This window comes from Miniopterus natalensis, chromosome 4 (genome assembly GCF_054644295.1).
Source record: "Miniopterus natalensis isolate mMinNat1 chromosome 4, mMinNat1.hap1, whole genome shotgun sequence".
In the NCBI taxonomy this organism is placed as follows: Eukaryota; Metazoa; Chordata; class Mammalia; order Chiroptera; family Miniopteridae; genus Miniopterus; species Miniopterus natalensis.
In genome coordinates this window covers 54,080,084-54,101,812 of record NC_142084.1, presented here as the reverse complement: position 1 = coordinate 54,101,812, position 21,729 = coordinate 54,080,084, and the positions used below count along the sequence as shown (strand labels likewise).

General features: G+C 41.8%; 1 protein-coding gene and 1 long non-coding RNA gene across 2 annotated transcripts in view; one reads left to right on the top strand and one right to left on the bottom strand.

Annotated features, from left to right (window-relative positions):
* Window positions 1-2,529: 2,529 nt before the first annotated feature.
* Window positions 2,530-17,944, bottom strand: LOC107527524 (uncharacterized). Its single transcript, XR_001602287.2, has 3 exons — window positions 17,692-17,944; window positions 13,710-13,912; window positions 2,530-2,826 (listed from the first exon to the last, which is right to left on the bottom strand). It is a non-coding gene; the product is annotated as an uncharacterized LOC107527524 (long non-coding RNA).
* Window positions 17,945-18,410: 466 nt separating this feature from the next.
* Window positions 18,411-21,729, top strand: part of SH3RF1 (SH3 domain containing ring finger 1) — a 152,706-nt gene continuing 149,387 nt past the window's right edge. Inside the window, exons 1-2 of the mRNA XM_087816546.1 lie at window positions 18,411-18,529; window positions 20,065-20,551. Of these exons, the coding sequence (XP_087672672.1) occupies window positions 20,159-20,551 (393 nt within the window). The 5' untranslated portion in view covers window positions 18,411-18,529; window positions 20,065-20,158. The remainder of the gene's footprint in view (window positions 18,530-20,064; window positions 20,552-21,729) is intronic.

The window sequence follows — 21,729 nt, the reverse complement described above, 5'->3', positions numbered from 1 at the left end:
AATAGAAGTTGAAATTTAGAAGCTATAAAAAGACCATCATCCCTGGCCTGGTAGCTCAGTTGGTTAGAGCGTGGTCCAGATGCACCAAGGTTGTGGGTTCAATTCCCAGTCAGGGCACATACAAGAATCAACCAATGGTAAGTGGAACAACAAGAATCAACCAATGGTAAGTGGAACAACAAATCGATGTTTCTCTCTACTCACCTCTCTCCCCCTTCCTCTCTCTCACTAAACTCAATTTTAAAAACAGATACAGTGAGATAAATATAAACCAAGAGAAGTCATGTCTTATTAATATTAAGTTCAATATTAATATTGGAACAAATAGGATAAATATTGATATTATGTAATGATAAAAGGCAAATTTCTAAAATAGGTACAACAATCATAAACCATGTTTACCGATCAAGATTGTAGCTATATATATATATATAAAGCAAAAACTCTTAAGAGAATGTAGTAAAAGTACAATTATAATAGGAGATTATAATATACCTTTTCCAGAATCAGACAAATCTAGCAGACAAAATAAATAAATAGGAACAGAGGAACAGAATAGAAAACAACCAAGAAACTTGACCTAAGAGACGTATGGAATTATGTAACTATCTCATAACGATTTCTTTTGTATTTTAATGGAACATTTACAAAAGTTAATCTTGTATTTGGTCCCAAAGAATATCTAGGACCTCTAAACTAACTCACAAAAGTTGAGGTTTTATAGGCTACACTTCCTAATTGTAATAATTTTTTTAAAAGAAACAAATAATGAAAAGGTGATACCACAAAAAAATCTTCTTTAATTACTTAGAAATTAAGAAACAACATTCTAAATAACCTTTCATCAAAATGTAAAAAGAACAGTAATTACCAACCCCTACAAAAGAATGCTGCAGAAAACTTCATAACAAAACATACACAACACAGCTTAAACTATCCCAAGTGGGAATTTATAGCCTTAAATGCTTTATTATTATCAACGTAAGAAATGTCCAGGCCTGTGAGAATTTTTATGAGTTTGTTTGAGCCAAACAGATGACAATTGCTGGGAAGCAAAATCTCACTGCCCTGAGACAGTTAAGAAGCCTCGCTGCTTCCACACCATTCTGGAGTTGTGAGCTATACCAAGGGCATAGCTTCTATTAGTGCAAATACTGACTATTTGATTTTTGGTCAGTTGACAAGACTGAGTTACTGTGGAAGTTACTGCATATTCAGCTTGGTAACATTCCTGTTCATCTTGCAAAGATATATCTGTAAACCAAATTAAGCTAGCATTACCAATAAGAGTTTCCTGTAAACCATTCCTTGGAACAAGAAGGTGGTCAGTAAGCAAAACACAATCATGGATGTCTTCATTCTGCAAAAAAGGTAGCAAAGTTGCTGGGTTAAGACTGTTACATCGAGTTAAAGTAATATTAGGTGCAGAAATCAAGAGCCAGTCGACTGACAGAAGTGCTGAGTGTGATGAGAATTCAGAGGAGATTCAACAGAATGAGGAACATAAACAAAGGAGAGCCCATAACTATCTTTTCTGTTTGTTTGCATAACATGTCTATGGCAGATGGCTATCATGTAGGGAGGGAGCCCTTTGGTTACTGAGTCTAATCGCTGACTATAATATCCTATGATAATCACAATGTTTTAGAGTTAAAACTTCCATAGTATTTCCTTTATTTTTATGTATAAACAATTAGAAAGTTTATAATTAAGGTGACCCAGAGCTAGAGCTTTAGATAATTCTTTAGAGATTTCACATATTGTTTCCCTTCTGGGTTCCATTGAGTTGGATCAGGTCAATTTGATTTTAATAAGGCATATAGCAGTTGGGCCATTAATGAAAAATTCAGAATCCAATGCTGACAGTATTCAGTTTGACCTAGGAACGCACTAAGCTTTTTTGTTGCTGTTGCTCATTTTTAGAAGAGGAAAAGATATTATTCCTCTGAGTCTTTCAGGGTTAATCAGTAGCCCATCTTCAGATGTGGGATGGCCAAGGTATTTTACTCGAGGCAAGCAAATTGAAGCTTATCCTTTGAGACCTTATGTCCTTTTATGACTAGCTGTTGTAAAGGGTAAATTGTGTCCTCCTGGAAGCCTAATATGTTCTAGAGGACAAAAGTAAAGCATCTACATATTGGATTAGAGTGAAAATCTCTGGAAAATTTAACACCATTCAAATCATCTTTTAGTATCTAAGACAATAGTTGGGACCCTCCATAACCAACCTTTAGTATGTGTCCCTGAATGAGTCAATTATTTAATTACAGTTGAGTTGGAATTACCTATGGAGCTCCTGCACACTGTGAGGATATACCCTCTGATACCTCCACAAAGATTGAGTCATCTAAGAATACCAGAGAGTCGAGCTAGAAGGAGAAAACCCCCCTATTTTCAGTGCTGAACGATTCAGGCTCCCATTTATCCAGCAAAAGGTTTTTTTGTTCAGACCCTCAGAAAGCAATTTCATTGAAAGACAAAGTTAAAAACCAGTCACCCATTTTAATACTGTCCTGAGTTTTTAATTCTTACCTTTAGCTTGGTTTCTCTCAATCTTTAACCTTTAGCTCCACCTCAACTTTTTTTTTTTAAGAGCTTAAATAATGTCAGGCCTCTTACCTTAAAACAGGGAGTTCTGGAATTCCAAGGGAAACTCGCCCAACTTCACCCTGATGCAAAACAATGCAGACTGAGGAGCTGTTGGGGCACAGTGGGCTTCTGCTGGTACCAAGTCTAGGTCTGGGTCTGCAAGGTGGTCCTGGGTGGGCTTCTTTGGAATCCTGCCCCACTACACCAAGTAAATGTCAACATAAGAAATGTCCAAACCTGTAAGAATTTTTATGAGTTTATTTGAGCCAAACTAATGACAATTGCCAGGAATCAAAATCTCGATGGATCCAGAGAATGGCAGTTTTGCACTTATTTTATACATTACAGCCAAAGGAAGAGTTACGTGTGAGGGGGTTACATGAAATCCATTGGCAACAGATTAGGGAGGCAGCAGAAAGCAAAGGGGGGATCTCTGGGATTGGATAAAAAGTAGAAGGAATCGATTCATACTTCTTTATATTGGTGGGAATGGGATAGTTAACAGTCAACAATGAACAAAATAACAATAACAATGCGGGCATTTGTGGCCTCTCCTCTAGTGGCTGTGCCCTGAGGGGTCCAGAAGAAAAAAGCAAATTACCCTGACATTCCAAAGGCATGTTATCATAGATGCAAAAAGATAATAGACAGGCATAGTTAAGGTAAAGATTGACCTTTGTCAGGAAAGATACCTGCCTAGACTATCTGCCATGACTCGGTTTCAGCTAGAAAGTTTTAATTTCAGACTTTCCTAGGTGGTTACTTTCTGTCTCTGAGTTTGTAAGGCCACCCTGCAGGCCTCCCCTGAGCTTGTCAGGTTTAGTACGTAGCCCCTTTTCCGTTCCAAATTATTTTTAAAAAGAGAGAGAGAGAAATAAACTCAGAGCTCAATCTAGGAAATTAGAACAAGAACAACACAATGAATCAAGGAGCTGAGAGAGTAAAGTTAATGAACAGAAAACAAGGACGATAGGATCAGTACATCTAAAAGCTGATTCTTATGAAGACTCCCCTAAGGAGCTGAAGCCCAGCCTGATGCTGGGAAATGCAGGGAGAGCCAGTGAACTAGTGTAATCACGGGCTCGTGGACTTGGCTTCACAGGGTGCAGTCAGGAAATAGCTTTGCTTTCTTCCACCACTGCCTCACACTTTTTTTTTTTTGGTCAGAAATATTTCCTTGCTCTTCGTGACATTTCCAGTAGATCCCATGGCTTTTTGCCCACTTTTGATTCTAAAAACAGTCCCATTTTTAGATATTTTGTAGTTTGATCCAATCTAAATGAAAACTTCCACATCTCATGCAATTCAATGCTTTTCCTCTTTTCCCAGCTCGGGCCTCACCCTCACTGCTTTCTAGAACAGAGGTGAGGAAGGGCTGTGATTGCCCCTTTCACCTGTGTCCCCTCTCCCCAGTGCTCCTCCAGAGTGAGGCAGGGAGTGTGTGGAAAGGGAAAGGACTATTGGTACTACTTCTTTTTTATTTTATTTTTAATTTATTGAGGTCATGGTTAATAACATTATATACATTTCAGGTGTACAACATTACAATTCGATATCTGTATATTTCATTGTGTGCTCACTGTCGAAAGTCTAGTTTCCTTCGGTTACCATATATTGTACTATCTCTTTTGTTAGTCATACACCCTCTCTCGTGACACCTTTTTAAATTCTGGTTCCTTCTTGGCGTAAAGCCACTGAGTCTTTGGAGGTTTCCTTCAGAGACCTTCATACCTGCACCCTTCCCTGGAGCAGACAGTTACACTCACCAGCTGACCTCTAAAACACCCCCAGCCCCTGACCTCTGCCTTTTGGGTTTTGGCAGGGAAGGGGGTTATTTTGTTTTGTTTTGGAATTCAATTCAGCCTGCCCAGTAGTTCTCTTTCTAGGAATCACTTCAAGATGACCCAAGCCTTCTACCTAAAGGTACTATGAAAAAAATGTAAGCATCCTTTTGCTATTAGATGGAGGAAATCCACCTAATTATATTGCAACCCACCCTCCCTGCCCTGTTGTAGGAACTGCTCCAATCCGCCTGCCTGCTCCAGACTCCTCGAGGAAAGAGACAAGCTCTAGTGCTCTGCAGTGACCCTCAGATTTCAGGAGACACAGGTCAGCCTCTCCTGATGAACTCCTGCTGGGTTCAGCCCTGGCCCCGCAGCCAGCCGGGGGGAGAAATGCCACCCCCTTTCCTAATAAACGGCCACTCCTACAAGCATGTTGCTTAAAGCTTGCCTGACCGGGCTTGCGGTGGGAGCTGAGGGAGCGGAGAGCAAGCACTCGCACGCCCATCTGGGCTGGCAACTTCTGCCCCACTGCTCCCTTCCATCCCGCTTTTGAACTTCTAGTTTTCTCTTTTGTCAACTGGAGGAATGTGTTGAGATGAGTGATGAGGTACCATTGGCCGTCCATCAGGAATACAATGGTGAATCTCATACCATAACAAAAACATAAACAAATTCCAGATGATTAAAGACTTGAATATAAAAAATAAAGAATGACAATTAAAGCACTACAACTGAGGATTTCTGGATAACCTTTAAATAAGACAGAAGAAAATCTAGAAGCTATAAATAAAAAATCGGGCATATTTGAGTATGGAAAAAAGCCATGAAGAGCCCATCCCTTCCCTTTCTCCTTCCTTTCCTTTCCTTTCTCTTCTCTTCCCTTCCCTCCACTCCCATCCTTTCCCCTTCCCTTGCCTCCCCTACCAGGATAATTCAGCCTAAAACCACAGGGGGTGGGGGGAGCAGTGGGGGGAGTTGCATAATGACCCAGAATGAGCTGTCCTGTGAGTGGTGTGAGGAGGGCGTGGGGGAGGGAAGTCCCAGCACAAGGGGACAGAGCCTGGGTGGGACAATAATGAGGCTGTCTCCCCAGAGCAGCAGACTGGAGCAGGGTGCCCGAGGGGAGTGAGGAGGGCTGCTGTGCAGGAGGGCAGCCCCGAAACGGATTTCAGAATTGAGCAGGATAAAGGCGCTGTCCACCTGGCGGGGTGGCCAGGTGTGAACTGTCAGAGACCACGCTGGGTAGAGTGTGTCGGAAAGGGAGGGCTCACGCTGGGAGATGTCCATGTGGGACGTCAGGGCCCAGGCAAAGTGAGGAGGGTGTCTGCACGCCACAGGAGGACAGCAGAGAACATTTAGGGTGAAGACGCTGCCCTCGCAGGCGGCTGGCTTGGACGAGATGTTGGAGCCTGAACTGGGTCGGGGGGACATCCTTGTGGGAGAGCCTGTGTGGGGAGCCCAGTGGCAGGACGCAGGTGGAGTGAGAGGGGTTTCTTCAGGGAGGAAGGGCCAGCATAGGGTAGGGAGACTGGGTATACAGAGGATTGATCAAAATTACAGAGGATTGATAATACTGAGGCAAAGAGTAGCAAGGGAGGGGAGGTATAAACATGGAAAGGGAGGAAGTACAATCAGCTCTGTGGTATTGATTGGAATTAGAAGTATCTTGGGCTCATGGGTTTCAATGTTTATAGATATAGAAATAAATATGGATGCCAATGTGTGTGTGGTCTGTGCGTGTGTGTGTGTGTGTGTGTGTGTTCCTTATCTGTCCACTGAGATGGCCTGAGGTAGAGATACTGCAAAAGCAATGAGCACAGTAGTACCAGGATATTGATTTCTGAAAACCATCCTTCACTTAAAGGAGCCAGGGCTCCTTGGAGAAGTGAGATTCCAGGGCTGGAGCAGGGTAGTTCCTAAAGGAACCTAGGATATTGCATAGGACCAAAAAGCAAGAAGATACTTAAAGAATTTGGGGACATAGCAAAGGAATACAGAAGCCAGATTGAAGGAATGCCCACAAATCTAGGACAAATTGAGCATCAAAACAAGTCATGATAGAAATGCTTATAAGCCTTTGAATAAAATTGAAAACCATGAAAATATAAATACATGAATAAATTGAAAGTTTGAGAAGAGAATATTTACATAGCCTCAAAATACATCTTAAGAAAATACTACAGGGAGAAGACATAACTTAACAAACAGTGGAGAAGACTGGAAGACACCATCATAGTCAAGGTATCAATTTGGACAACACCAAATCCAAATCACCAGCCACCTGCTAGGATGCCGGGAACACAACATCACTTCCGTGAATTTTCTTCCAAAGGTGCATAACCTGAATCTAATAATGAAGAATATTTTCAAACCCAATTTCTCCAAAATATCTGGCCTATAATCTTCAGAAGAATTCAAGAATGAGAAATGATTTCCAAGTTGACGGAGATTAAAGAGACATGATAATAAATGCAATGTGTGATTCTGAACTAAACAGGCCTTTGCTCCAAAGACTACTGACGATGACGATAATGATGATGATGATGATGGTGAAGGTGAAGGAGAAGAGGGAGATAACTGGTGGTAATGTGTGAATGTCGATGTCCCGGTTTTGATGGCTGTTGTGTGGTTGTGTAGGGCAGCATCTGTGAGGTGATGGGGCACCGTGTTGGCAACTTACTCTCAGATGGTTCAAGAAAATGAAGGTCCTTTATATAGTGCCTGCGACTTTTCTGTAAATTTGAGATTGCTTCAAAATTTTTAAAAATTAAAAAGTGAATTTATATGTAAATATGTAATTTATAGATAAATATAAAAAATAGAAGGTGAAAAGACTGATTCCCAATTGGGAGAAATGTCAGTAATGCCAGTGTCAGATGCAGCTAATATCTTTAACATACAAAGGGCTCCTGTGAAACTGATAAGATCAAGACTAACAAACTCAAGAGAAAATCCAAACGACAAGTAAATAATAAACAAAAAGAGGTTACCTCATTCGTTGTCAGGGACATGCAATTTAAAATAGTAATCCGAGATCATAAGGCATCTGCCAAATGATATAAATTAAAAAGAATGGCAGCCAGCAAGGGTGACTGGGGATGTGGAATGAATATTTTCATACCATGATGATAGAAATCTAAATTGTTTAGTTTTTGTGGAATGAAATCTGTCAATATCTGTTAAAAATATGCATTCCCCTTGACCCAGAAATTTCATCCTGGGGAATCTATTCTCTACATAAGGATATAGAAACAAGAATATTTATTTCAGCTTTGTTTTTAGTAGCAAAAAACAAAATAGTGAATGGCTACTAATAGGAAAATAATTGGGATACAACCATTCCGTGGAAAACGATGCGACTATTATAAAGAATAAGTTAGTTCTATGCCAGTTGACTAAAAGGGATTCCTAGAGTATATATTTAAGAGAATAAAAAGCAAGCTACAAAGAAATATATAAGATATAATCTTATTTTTTAAACAAAGTCAATTCCCCTATATAGATACATATACTTTGTATGTGGTTACAGGAATGGTTGATGCAGATAAGATGATGAACTCTGATGTATTGCTCCATTTTGACTAATTTCTATTGCTGTGCTCACAGTCCTCACAGTCTGGGTTAACTGATTACTGAGACGCTAGCAGTTTGGATGAATTAATTGAGAAAGACTGCTACTGTGAAAAGAGTGAGAAGTAACAGTCTGTAGATCTAAGGCCAAGCCCCAACTGAGAGGCTGGGATCTGAGAAAACCAGCAGTTGGAAGTAGGACAAGTGACTAACACACTCAGAAAAAATGTCAATGGTGAGGTCCAAGAAAAATTTAAGATAAACCCCACAGGTGAAGACTATTTACCAGAAGCGGATGAAGGGGTGGTGAGTGGGAGAGGAAGATTCCAAACATGAGAGTCAAACATCAGAGGATATTGCCGGCCAAGAATGTGGAAAGACTTAGGGTCAAGTTCTTACAGCAAAAATCCTGTAAGTGGAAGATGGGTCTGGAGTTTATCTCAGAGGTAAAAGTGTTGACAAAGCAGTGTAGCTGGGTTGGGCCCTCATCTGCTCTTCCTCCTGTAAGGCAGTTCCAAACTCTCATCCTTGAAAGGTTTGGGCAGCTTCTGGTACCAGCAGAAAGGGAAGAGAGACAAAAACAACAACAAAAACACTCAGGATTAAAAATGTAGAATGCTGCCCCAGCCGGTGTGGCTCAGGGGCTAGGACGTCGGCCCGCAGACAGGTCTCAGGTCAAGGGCACGTACCTAGGCTGCAGGCTCCACCCGGCCCCAGCCAGGGCGAGTGCATGAGGTGACCAATCGGTGTGTCTCTTGCATCACTCTCCCTCTCTCTCCCTCTCTCCCTCTCTCTCTCTTTCTCTCTCTCTCTCTTTTTCTCTCTCTCTCTCTCTCTTCCCCTTCCACTCTCTCTGAAAAGAAACAACAACAAAAAGTCCTCAGGTGAGGATTTAAAAAAAAAGTGGAATGCTGATGTTATTAAGAGAAAAATGCTCCTAAATTCCTCAATGTAAAATAATCACATCAACACCAATACTAATATTAATACTAAGACTAGCTAAGCTTTACTTAGTTCTTCTGAAGTGCCTGTAAATACACTAAGCCTCTCTTTTAAAATGTATTATCTACCCAGCTGGGCGTGGCTCAGAGGTTGAGCACTGACCTAGGATCCAGGTGATGGGGGTTCGATTCCAGATCAGGGCACAGGCCCGGGTTGCAGGCTGGATCCCCAGTTGGGGGCCTGCAGGAGGCAGCTGATCAATGACTCTCATCATTGATGTTTCTATCTCTCTCTCCCTCTCCCTTTCTCTCTCTGAAATCAATAGAGAGATATATAAAATAAGTAAATAAAAATAAAATATATTATCTCTTTCAGGGTTCACAACCACCTATGAAATAGGTACCATTATCTCCATTTTATAGATGATGAAGCTATGTCTGAGAGTCACATTCTTAAAGTCCCATCAGTAAAAATTCCCAGAGCCAGCACTCCAATCCAAGTTTGTCTGACTCCACAGTCTAACTATTCTGTTTGTACAGTAACTAATATTTACAATGATGACCTGGAGTCATCTGTAAATGTTAATTTTTTTTGTATCTTTTATTTAAAAAATCAGGGAAACATACTGTATTTCAAATATTTTCATCCAAATAAAAGCTGATTTTTTAGAGTAACTCAGGTTTCAAGGAATCTGGATAGCTGAAGATTGAACTGTTCTTTGCAGCCTCTTACTAGATTTCAGTAATTAGAACTCTACAAATCGATTGAAATTGAGTTGCAAATAAATTTTTTATGAAATGCTATAAAATATATTGGTTGTAAATTCTGAGTACTAAATAAACTCTATTGCATTTCTTTTTTATTGGTCCTTTTTAAAATATATGTTTTCATTGATTTTTTTTTAGAGAGAGAGGAAGGGAAAGAAGAAAGAAAGAAAGAAAGAAAGAAAAGAAAGAAAGAAAGAAAGAAAGAAAGAAAGAAAGAAAGAAAGAAAGAAAGAAAGAAAGAAAGAAAGAAAGAAAGAAAGAAATGAGAGAGAAACATCGATTGGTTGCCCCCCATATACACCCTGACTGGGCTCTGACCAGGAATCAAACCAGCGACCTTTTGGTGCACCTGATGATGCTCAACCAATTGAGCATACCGCCCAGGGCTATCGTATTTCCTTGCAAACTTTTTTTTTTTTTTTAAGCCTTTTAAATATTTTTGGCAGGATTTTTTTCTAAATAATACTTCAGTATGGACTTTTTCTTGGTAACCCATGTGATTTCCGCGAAGTTCCTGCTGAGTATATCCTTACTGTGTAAACAGAAGACTTGAGTTCCACAGTAATAGCATCAACCATTTGCAAATGTCAATAGACTTTATAAGTAATTTGCAACCTGTGAGTAAGGTCATCTGCATTTTTTCATATTTTCTCTAATGCTTGTGGTATGGGTTACAGAACTCTTAGTAAGGCCATTCGCAAATTCTTCTTTGCTTTAAGACTTCCAGACCTTTTGACTAAACATTCTTACATTTTCCTGGAGTAAAGAATCCGATTTAAAAACTCTAGCCAGCTTACCTGATCACATTTCCTCCAATATGTCAAGTTAGCCATAACTGCTTTGAACATCTAACCTTGCCTTAACCCCTGTCACATTCATACAACTACACATAACAATATATACAGTTCCTTTTCATTTATCAAAAGAAAGAATCCTTGGGGAATAAAGATTTGACAGCTTCTGTTATGAGATAATTGTAATACTTTAAAAAGAGAGAGAGAGAGAGAGAGAGAGGCGAGACAGATGGTGTACACTGGAGACATGTGGAAGTTTGCTTGAAAAATAGCTTTAGAAATTCAATTGAGACTGAAAAGAAATTATGCAAACTATTTTTTGCATAAAAGCATCATCGAAAACTAGGAAATAATCTTTAGTCTTCCACAATCTTGTCAAAGAGAAAGAATGTCAACTGGACTAATACCTAAACCCTAGTCCTATTTTAAAAAAGCCTCTGTAGCCACTCATTTGAATGACAGAGAAAAGAGATTATTTTGAGTGAGATGATTAAAACCTGTTTTCTATATTGCTATGCTTAGCTGAGATTCCTTAACAGCAACCATTAATACATTTTTGATGAGTTATTTGGTATTTTTATTATATATTATGTAACTTCCATTGGGAATGCTTTATGGTAAATGTATTTGGTATTCTATTTGATTTATAAAGCATAAAGTGATGATGGAAATTTAATTTAAAAAATTATGTTTATTACTTTAAAAATGATAAATTTTACATACTTGCCTGATTCACACATTATGCGCGCGCGCACACACACACACGCATGTTCAAGAAACTATGAGGACTCACACAATACAATATACAAATGATGTATTATAGATCTGTACCCCTGAAACCCATATAAATTTATTAGCTAATGTCACCACAATAAATTAAAAGAAAATAAAAAAGCTATGAGGGCAGAAATTCTATAAGAACAATGTGAAGATTGGGGTGAAAATTTTGGTGGTATAGGTTGCTGTAATGAGGAGCAGAAAAATAGTAAGGAGACATTTCAGTGAAAGGAGGAAAACTACTTACTGAATTCAGGCAAGCTTTCAGAAAAACAGATTTGAAGTGCAGCATGATCAATATCTGATGTCATGATAATCATACTTTTAAGAAGATAAACACACATTTTATTTAGGAACAAGAGAGAAGGTGAGGCTTAGGCTATAGACAAAAGAAAATGCTATGATGGGATCATTTCCACTCATTATGAATCACAGAACATAGGGTTGTATGTGAGTTAGGGTGGATGAATTGAGAAAGGCTCATATCTTTTGCCAACTATTATAATGAAAAAAGAAACATGGATCATCTATTATGAGTCTCCAGTGAATTCACCTCATGTTTCCTGTGTGTGTATATGTGTGTGTTTAAGCTGGCCTGTTTAAATGCATTATAAAAGTCAACCTTTATTTTTAATTTGATCAGAAAAAAGGGAATCTGAAGATTGATAAACACTCTTTAATATATAAAGATGGGTTACCAAGAGAGATTATGGAATTTCATCTCCCGAAGATGGTTAGATAAAGTGATGGGTATTTATCTACTCTCTAACAGTTTAGGTTAGGTAAGGTTTTCTTAGAAGCAAAAAGACCACTTCCAGGAACTTTTAAAATGATAATGGAATTTCACAAGAGAAAGTATTTTTATAATAGAAAGGAAGAAGTCCGGTTATATTTTCCTCATATAGGTTAAATTTATCTTTAAACTTGGGTCAGAAATGTACTAGGGACACTTAGTTTTTGGGTATGTTTTCATTGAAGTTTAACAGTACTAAGCAGCAGGACTTCCGAGGCTTGATGTGGGTGACCCTGGTCTACTTTTAGATAACTTGGGGCCAGCCATGTGTGTTTCTCTGGACAGGTTAATATTTTGGCTCCCTTTAAAACTGATATTAAAAAAAAAAATCTGTCCAGTGTTTATTAAGAGGTGAAGCCAAGCACTGCATGAGGGAGTGGGCAGGGAAGTGGGGGGCAGACTGGAATGAGTGGAGGTGGCAACACTCAATGGCTCTCCTGTTGACCCCAACTCAAAGCTCCCATCTCCTCAACAAAACCAAAGCCCTAAAGAGCTCTTTATAAACTAGCTTCCCTGGTCAGTGCCTGGGGTACCCCCCTTTTAATATGCCTCTTGGTGACTCTAGTTTGTGTTTTTCATATTGTATTCCCAGCATCACCTATATTAGAATCACCTGATTCTTAAACCCATGCTAGAGCTACTAAGTAAGAATCTCTGGGAAGGATGCTACAGGGTCTGTGTCAGTAAGGACCTTTGCAGGTGATTCTGACTGCACTAAACCTCAAGAACCACTCCGTGAAGGCAGAGCTGGATTTAGAGTCAGTTTAGAGAACTCCAGCTCTCCCCAAGTATTCCGCTGTCAAGCAGGTCCTCAAATCTTCAGACCTGTTTCAAGAAGTTGGAGGAAGATGCAGTTCAGTTTCCTCCCACTCATCTCCTAGCATCCATTCCAACTGAACTGAAATCCTTGGGGAGTGCCTATAAATATGCCATCTGCTCAGATTTTTTTGGATTTTTTTTTTTTTGCTGCCAGACAGTGGAGTTCGCACCACCTTCCCACTACTACAGACCAAAATAGCTACCTTGGGTTTGCCTGATTCTAATTGCTAGGAGCCCAGTTTCCTGACAACTAGGGCATCTTAAGACCACTTGGCTTTTTACAAGGGGATTCCCTTGCCCTTGGGTATCCTTTATGCAGTTCCGATGGAGATAAACTTTTAATGCTGGAAAGAACCTTAGAGATAATCCAATCCACCCTCTAATTATTTAGAAACAGATGCAGGCAGATACATGGGAAAGGAGGCAGGAAACAAACATTTTATTGACTCCCTACTATGTGCTAGACAAGTGCTGTGCTAGGTTTCAATGAGTGTTGTCGTTTTTTACAACAAACTTTTTTTTTAAAAATATATCTTCATTGATTTCAGAGAGAGGAAAGGAGAGGGAGAGAGAGAGATAGAAACATCAATGATAAGAGAGTCATTGACTGAGCCCACGACCTGGGCATGTGTCCTGACCGGGAATCGAACCCTGATCGCCTGGATCCTAGGTCGATGCTCAACCGCTGAGCCACGCCCGGTCGGGCACAACAAACTTTTAGAGTAGAGAACATTCTATCCATTTGTGTGGATAGGGAAGTTGAAACTCAGAAAATTCATTTGCAAAGTCATTCAGTTAACAGGTAGGAGATCCAGGATTGAATCTAGATTCTAATAAAAAGGACAGTATTAACTCTCATTTAGGAAGCACTTACCTAATGTGTTGGGCATGATTCCAAACATTCTGTTTTTATTAACTTATGTTAAATTGCCGCAAAAACCCGGAGGTAGGTAGTAGTAGTATGCTTTTTTTGACAGGGGAAACTCAGGTACAGAAGACTAGGAATGTGCCTGAGGGTCACCCGGTTGGTAGATGGAGAAGCCTTTGGTTCCAAAGTTCTCTCCGGAATCCAGTACCCTAGAGAGACCAGAAGCAGGGAAGGTAGTTATTGTTCAAGTAGGAGACAAACAAGCCTGAAATAAGGACTGGGAGGAAGGGACAGATTTAAGAAGTATTCCCGATGATCTCTGGATCATCTGTCTATATGGATGGGAGATAGGAGAGCAAACAGAGAAAGAAGGAAATACTGAAATAATAACTGCATTTCCTTGATTGCTTGCTTGGGAACTAAGTACATGCTGACCCCATTAACTAGGCCTAGAATGAAGACAAACAGGCATTGCCTTTATGTTCTGTGTTACATTTAGCTGTTTCTCCAACTTAACTATGAAACGTAAGAGGAAGAATCATGTATCCTCACCTTCTATATAAAAACGTATTGATAGATTATAAGACTTTCAATGGATTTTGAAACATTTTCTGCCTGACTTCCTGTCTGCAGGACAGTGAAGTATTAAGTATATATGTAGCTTTAGGAGGCAATAAATATAAATCTATACTTGATTAATTAATATTTGAGAATTATTCTCTGGTACCCACTGTGGATTAGCTGCCAAGGATGCCTTGGTGAAGAAGACAGGCCCAGTCCATGCCTTCAGGGACCTTGTATTCAAGCAAGAAGCATAGGAAATAAGCGAGGAATCAAGAATTAGTGAAAAAGTGTTATAAAGATAACAAAGTGCCATGATAGAGCAAAATGGGGCAGGGCCCAGGTGATATAAGGTCTTGTAAGACATGGATGTCATTTGATTCCAAGTGTGTTGGCAAAAAATTAATGAGTTTTGAGTAAAGGAGTAACATAACCTGTTATGCATTTTTTTTGCAGTTCACTATGAATGTCACTATATTCAGGGCCAGATTGTGAAAGTAGAAAGGGAAGCAGAACAACTGGTTAGGAGGGCCAGAGGCAAAGAGTGATGGGGGCTTAAAAAAGGTATAATGAAGGCAAAGGAAAGTGGGTAGAAATTGAAATATATTTGTGGGGTAGCTGGCAGACTTGATGGAGAGAGATGGAGAGGAAGAAAGGGAGAAATCAGAGATCACCCCTAGGTTTCTAGTTTAAACAACCAGGTAAGTCCTGGCCAGGTAGCTTGGTTGCTTAGAGCATTGTCCTGATACGCCAAGGTTGTGGGTTCCATCCCTGGTCAGGGCACATACAGGGATCAACCAATGAAGGCATAAACGGACGAAACAACATATCAATGTCCCTCCCCCACTTCTTCTTTCTCCCTCTCTTAAATCAATACATAAAAATTAAAAAAAACAACAACTGGATAAAATACTGCTGTTATTTACCATTACCATAGTAACTGGAAGAGGAATTGGTTCTGATACACCAAAAGGAATTGGTATATCTTTCATATGCCAAGAGGAATTGGTATATGCATGTAAGATACCACAGCTTACCAAAGAGTGTTCTGGACTGGGAATTTAAAAGCCTATTTGTATCTTAATGTCATCAGTAAGAATAATAACTTCTTTTCACCCCATTTTCCCCCATCTGCAACATGGGGATGATTGTATCTGTCTTTGCTGCTCCAGAAGGATGCTGAAAAGATAAATGAGGTAACATATATAAAAGCACTTTGAAGTCTTGGGAGGGTAAAACGGTATAAACCCAAGCTATCACTGTTACGTACAGCATGTGTTTATATTTTTATGTTTCTACTCAAAGTCACAGGGGCCATCAGTATTATCACACTTGAATTCTTTCCTTCATGTTCAGTTCTCAGGAATGGGAAGATGAATATACTTCTCATTCCCCAACTATCCCTTCACCTCTTGCATTCTCTTGACAGGATTTTGCAATTCTTAGTGTTGTCTCAGATTTTTATAAGATGCTGGTGCAAAAGGGTTTTGCCCAGTATGACTCAGCCTGGGTAATTCTTGTGTTTTCTTTTCCAAATATCTAAACTGATCTTTATTTCTAAAAGTTGTCACAAAATTAATGCTTATATTAAAAAGCTAGTTGACTTTTTATGACCTTTTATAATGTAGAAGAATTTTAATATTTCTTTAAATTTTCCAATGCATTAAAAAAAAAAAAAGAATGCTACATTTGCTTTGGGCAAAGACATATTGAGCAAAAACAAAAGAAGCTGTATTTATTTATATTTCAGTTTGCAGGATAGACATGGTATATACATACATATATATGTGTATGTATTCACTTTATTATTTATCTTTATTGTTGAAAGTATTACAGATGCCCTCTTTCCCCCCTCATTGACCCCTTCTACCCTGCACAGCCTGGGTAATTCTTGGCAGATAGTGTTAACGATGGTATCTTCTCCAATAGAGATGTACAGGTTATAGGGAACTAGCACGTTGTCTCATTGGATCCTCCAACAACACTCTAAGAAAGGTCTTTCTTCGCCAGGAAGATGGCTCAAGAGGTTAAAGGAATTTGCCTAAAACTTCATTTTACAACAGGAGTAATTAAGGCTAATGAAAGAGATGCGTTCTAAAAAAATGGCATGAACTAGCACCACGGCTGTTCAAAAAACTGCAGCCATGTCCTGATAATACTCATGGAAGTATGTGCAAGCTTATTTGATCCCTGTAATCTTGGACACACTGTGTTCAGTTCCTTGATAATGGGTTTGTGACTACTGATTTTCCTGCCTAGAATTTCAAGAGCTGTACCATACCACCCGCGGTCTTGTGCTGATGTCCTATCTAAATACAAACAAAATAAGAACAAAGCAAAAATTGTCCCTTGCTCTCCAGAGTGATTACGTGATTACCAGTATGGTCTTTCCATTGGGAGGAGACACAGTGCACTCAGTTTTGTCTGGGGTGATGTGAAAAGAGAGGTTCCTGGAATGGTAGAAAGAATACTGGACTCGGAATCCAGAGAGACATGAGGTTGAGTCTTGGTTCAAATTTATTGTGTCACCTGGGGATGAAGTGAACCTACTGGAGCTTCAGTTTTAATAACTGTAAACTGCTTATAATAATATTTATCTATTTACTGGCTGTAAACTTCTACTCAGCTTCACCTTCATCTGCACAGTTCCAGAAGCACAAGTATTTGGGTTAGTCACTTTCAGAGTGCCTTGTTTGTAGATTACTGGACTAAAAATTCTCTATTCTGTTCATTTCTTTCTTTGTCTTTCTCAGCAAAAATGCATGTGCATTTGCTCACTTCTAATATAATAGTGGGCTATTATTTCTGGTATTCATACAGTATGACTCTCAGCATATTAATCTATTTAGAACAAAGCTAAAGAGGAATGACATACAGGGTTGCATGAGGATTGAATTAATGCGTGCAAAATGTTTAGCACAGTGACTGGCATACAGTGAATGACTGCTGATTGTTAGCTGTTATAATTTTTTCTTACTTAGGTGATTCTCATTTGTCTTGTATGGTTTAGCTGTGGCCCTGGCTGGGGAGTAGAGAATAATCTGATTCCCTTTAAAAACATCAGCCTGGTTGATAGCCAGGCAGGGCTTTCATGCATAGTATCTGTAACCCTTTTTCTTATTTTTGCCTAGTTTCTGCACACACAGGAAGAGCACCTGGATAATTTTTTGTAAGTTGATGGTAAATGCAAATAGAATAACGATAACTTTGAGATCAGTGACAAAATTTTAACGAGTTTCCCCTTTGAATAGAGTCTGAAAAGCAACCCTAAACCTATGGACAACTTGTTTTTCAAAACTACATTTCAGAGTTTACAGGTAGGTGTGTGCCCGGGGCAACCAAAACAAAGATTACAGTGCCGGTTATGGCTGCCTCCCAGGCTCAGATAAAAGAGGCGCCTCTCAGTTAGCTTCGCGCGCCAGCTCACCTGAGGTCAGACTTTGAATTTTCCCCATCAGGGCAGGTAGACCAGGGCCTCCCGAGGCTGGGTTTTGAACCCACACGGCTGCTTTCCCAGCCTCTCTCCCTTCCTCATCTTGAGGTTCTGGGTCAGGAGTGCGTGTCCGAGGCAGGCAGGGTGGTGCCTGCGTGCGGGCAGCTCGGGGAGCAACGCTGGGAGGCGGTGGCCCCGGAAACCGGAGGGTGGACGGCTGCCCTGAGACTGTCCCCCCAACGGATTCAACGTGCCTCCCTCGGACCTAAGGGGGAAGGCACGTTTGGCTCTCACTCGGCCCAGAATCTCCCCGGGGCTGGGCGCACAGGAGCGCAGCGGAGCGGACCAGCTCCCGCCCTCCCCGGGACCAGCCCCTCCCGCGCCGCGCGGCCGATCCCTGCCCCGTGGCCGCTTCCTGCTCCGCTCCGCCGCCACTCCCAGCGCGCTCCCCCGGAGTCTCCGCTTGGCAGGCGGAGTCCCCCAGCCCGCCCGCTCGCCGCCTCCTGGGTCCCCGCGCAGGTACCCCCCGCGCCGGGCGGGGCGCGGCGGGCGCGCAGGGGGAGGCGCTGTGGCGCGGCGCGGCCCTCGCGCCCCGGGCGCCGGCCGCGGCTCGGCCTCCGCCTCCTCCGCCCGCGCTGCCTCCGCCCTCCTTGGCTGGGAAAGTGGGAGGCGGCGGCGGCGTGTGTGCGCGCGCGAGGGGGGCGGCAGAGAGGAGTCTCCGGTGCCGCGGCGTCAGAGACGCTGCGAGCTGCGAGCGCCGCGGGGCCGCGTCCGCATCGGCCGCCGCCACCGCTGCGGGGCCGCGAACAAAGAGGAGGAGCCGAGGCGCGAGGTAGGGCGCGGGCACCGGCGCGGGCACAGCCTGGCGGCGGAGAAGGCGGTGGTCGGGGCGCCCCCTTCTCCTTCCCTCCGCGCCGCTCGCGCGCTCGGTCCCCCACGCTCGGGTCCCCGTGGGCCCGGAGCCCGGACCCGCGGGAGCGGAGCCCGCGCGGCCTCGCTGCCTCCTCCCGGCAGGAAGCTGCCCGGGCTCGGTGCCGCGGTCCCCGGCGCAGCCCAGCTCCCCCCGCGCTCCGCTGGCTGCGCCTCTCTGGGGACTCCCGCCTCCTCTCGGCGGGGTGATGGCTGTTTCCCGGTGGCACTTTATGGGGCTGACTTTTGCAACTTAAGGCTGCGAATTTATTTTTAAGTCCTTGAAAACTTCCAGCTGGGGGGTTTGGTGCCCGGCCTGACCCAAAGGGAGGCGGAGATGAGGCTGGTGAATGAGATCCCCGTTCGGGCACCGGCCGGGCCGCAGCCCGGGCTCGGGACCCTCCCCTGCCCGAGCCGGCGACACCTGGCCCCGGGGTGTGTCTGCGGCGCGCCCGCCGCGCCCCCCTGCTCGCCTGGAGTACCTGTGCTGGGCAGCGTGGGAGAGGGTGCAGTCCCGGGGCTCCCCCCGCCCCGACTCTGTCAAGAACAGCTGTTCACGCTCCCAGCAAAACCTCTTCGCCCCATCTCTCCTAGGCATTCACGTTTACATTTATTTTGGTGGTGGTGGGAGAGCGGCCGGCGCAGTCACAGGTTTAAAGGCTTTCTCCTGAATGGCCCCATTTCCATATGATGCCCATAGTTTTCAGTCCAGCATCCCATTGTCAGATTCTTTTGGTGATAATTTTGCCCGATTTTCTGAATGGGACTAGGGCAGGCCGTTCAGAAATCCGTTTCAGAGTTTGCCAGCCACTGCCCTGAAGGCTGCTTTTATATTTCAGCTGCTTTCCAGCCAATCTTCAGTTGTGTCCTTTAGAATTGTCACAACCTTCAGCTCATTTTGGTTTGGGCAAGATTAAACAGTTCTATTTTTAAGGCCAGTGAAGAAACATATGTATTTAATATTGGGATCATTTACCACAAGCGATCACATGAGGCATGGTTTTTCTTAAACACGAAAGTATCTTAAAAATTGGGAATTTTGTTGGATTTAAAAGTAATTTCAGGTGGAGAAAACTTTCAGTTGCTTCTGTTGAGCTTCTCATACGAGTTGAGGACTTTATTAAGGTAGCTAATAGCACTTTGAGAGCTGAAGAAATTATGGTCTTTATTGCATTTCATAAATCCTATTTATTGCAGGAATCCTGTATAGTACTTCATAGCTGTTTCTGCACAGTGAGCTCCTGAATATCGCTAGGGATTAATTTCCAATTGTTTTTAAAAGCCTACTTTGTTTTTAATTGTTGACTTTGGAGTTCAGGAACCACATTCCAAAGCAAAGCTACACTATTCAGAGGAAGCACTTTTGTGTACTTTTTGGTTCTTGGCTCCTCTGTGAACCTTTTCCCCAGATAACAATAGTAATTTTTTGTCTCTTTTCTTTCTCCCCTGTGACTCTAGAGCACAGTCTGAAATGGATGTTACATGAATCACTTTAAGGGCTGTGTACAACTATGAATATTTCTGAAGCGTTTCCTCAGTAAACTAGATAAAGATGGATGAATCTGCTTTGTTGGATCTTCTGGAGTGCCCTGTGTGTCTAGAGCGGCTGGATGCTTCTGCCAAGGTTTTGCCTTGCCAGCACACATTCTGCAAACGATGTTTGCTGGGGATCGTAGGTTCCCGAAATGAACTCAGATGTCCCGAGTGCAGGACTCTCGTTGGCTCCGGTGTTGAGGAGCTTCCAAGTAACATCCTGCTGGTCAGACTTCTGGATGGTATCAAGCAGAGGCCTTGGAAGCCTGGCCCTGGTGGGGGCAGTGGGACAAACTGCACAAATGCATTAAGGGTTCAGAGCAGCTCTGTGGCTAACTGTAGCTCAAAAGATCTGCAGAGCTCCCAGGGTGGACAGCAGCCTCGGGTGCAAGCCTGGAGCCCCCCAGTGAGGGTGAGTAGCCTGCTGAACTTCGTTGCCTAATAATGGCGGTGATGACCACGTTTTTGCTTTAACCTGATGTTTTCTTTAGCTTATTGCTAAAGAAGCCATATGTACTATAACAGATAGGAATTTATGCTTCAGTGTATTTTTTTTCCCTTTTGGAATGAGATTGGATATAAATAATTTTCTTGTTTTTAAAATTTTCTCAGATAGTCTCTGTTATCTTAAGATAAATTTTGGGAAACACGTAGCAATTCCATGAAATCTAAAACAGCAGTTTTTTTGTGCCCACTTTAATATGGAAATTTGTTATGGTTTTACCTTGTTGATGGATTTGGGAGAACCATAATTATGTATATATGTGTACATTTGTGTATACATGTTATAAATGTGTGTGTGGGTAAATCATAAGTAGGATTTACCCACACACATATTTTTATGTTGCTTAGAGCCATTCTGTTGGTTTTATGAATGCACAGCACAGAATTTTCTGGTTGGAGGAGTTCTTAACAAATCATGGCCACAGGTAGCAGAGTTTCGTTGCTGTAGCAACGAAATGTCATTTAGGACTATGCTAAAACAGCAAGAGAATCTAGCTTTAGGTTGGATTTTACAGGGAGTGAAATGAAACATTCTATTAAAATGATTTTTTCTTGGGTTTTGGGTTTGGGCTGAAATAATTTTAAGTGAAGTTAAATATTTGGACAGTTACCGCAAATTAAATTTCTAGAAGGTAAGATATTCTGAATAAATCTGAATTTCTGTTGTGGGTGATGGCACACCAATAAGACATGCTTTTTTCATTTTTGAAAAAATAAGTAATTATGAACATCAAATAGTTAAAACAGTTCTCTTTGTGTTGGAGGAAACAATTTTGATAATTGGCCAAAATGATAAAATATATATACATATATATTTTTTTCTATATGTTTTTATTGATTTCAGAGAGGAAGGGAAAGGGAGAGATAGAAACATCAATGATGAGAGTCATCGATTGGCTGCCTCCTGCGCGCCCTCTACTGGGCATTGAGCCTGCAACCTGGGCATGTGCCCTGACTCAGAATCGAACGGGAGACCTCTTAGTTCATAGGTGGATGCTCAACCACTGAACCACTGATGGCTGGGCCTAAAATATATTTTTAAGTAACAGTTAATCTGAATGAGAAAAATTTTTTTCAAACATTTGT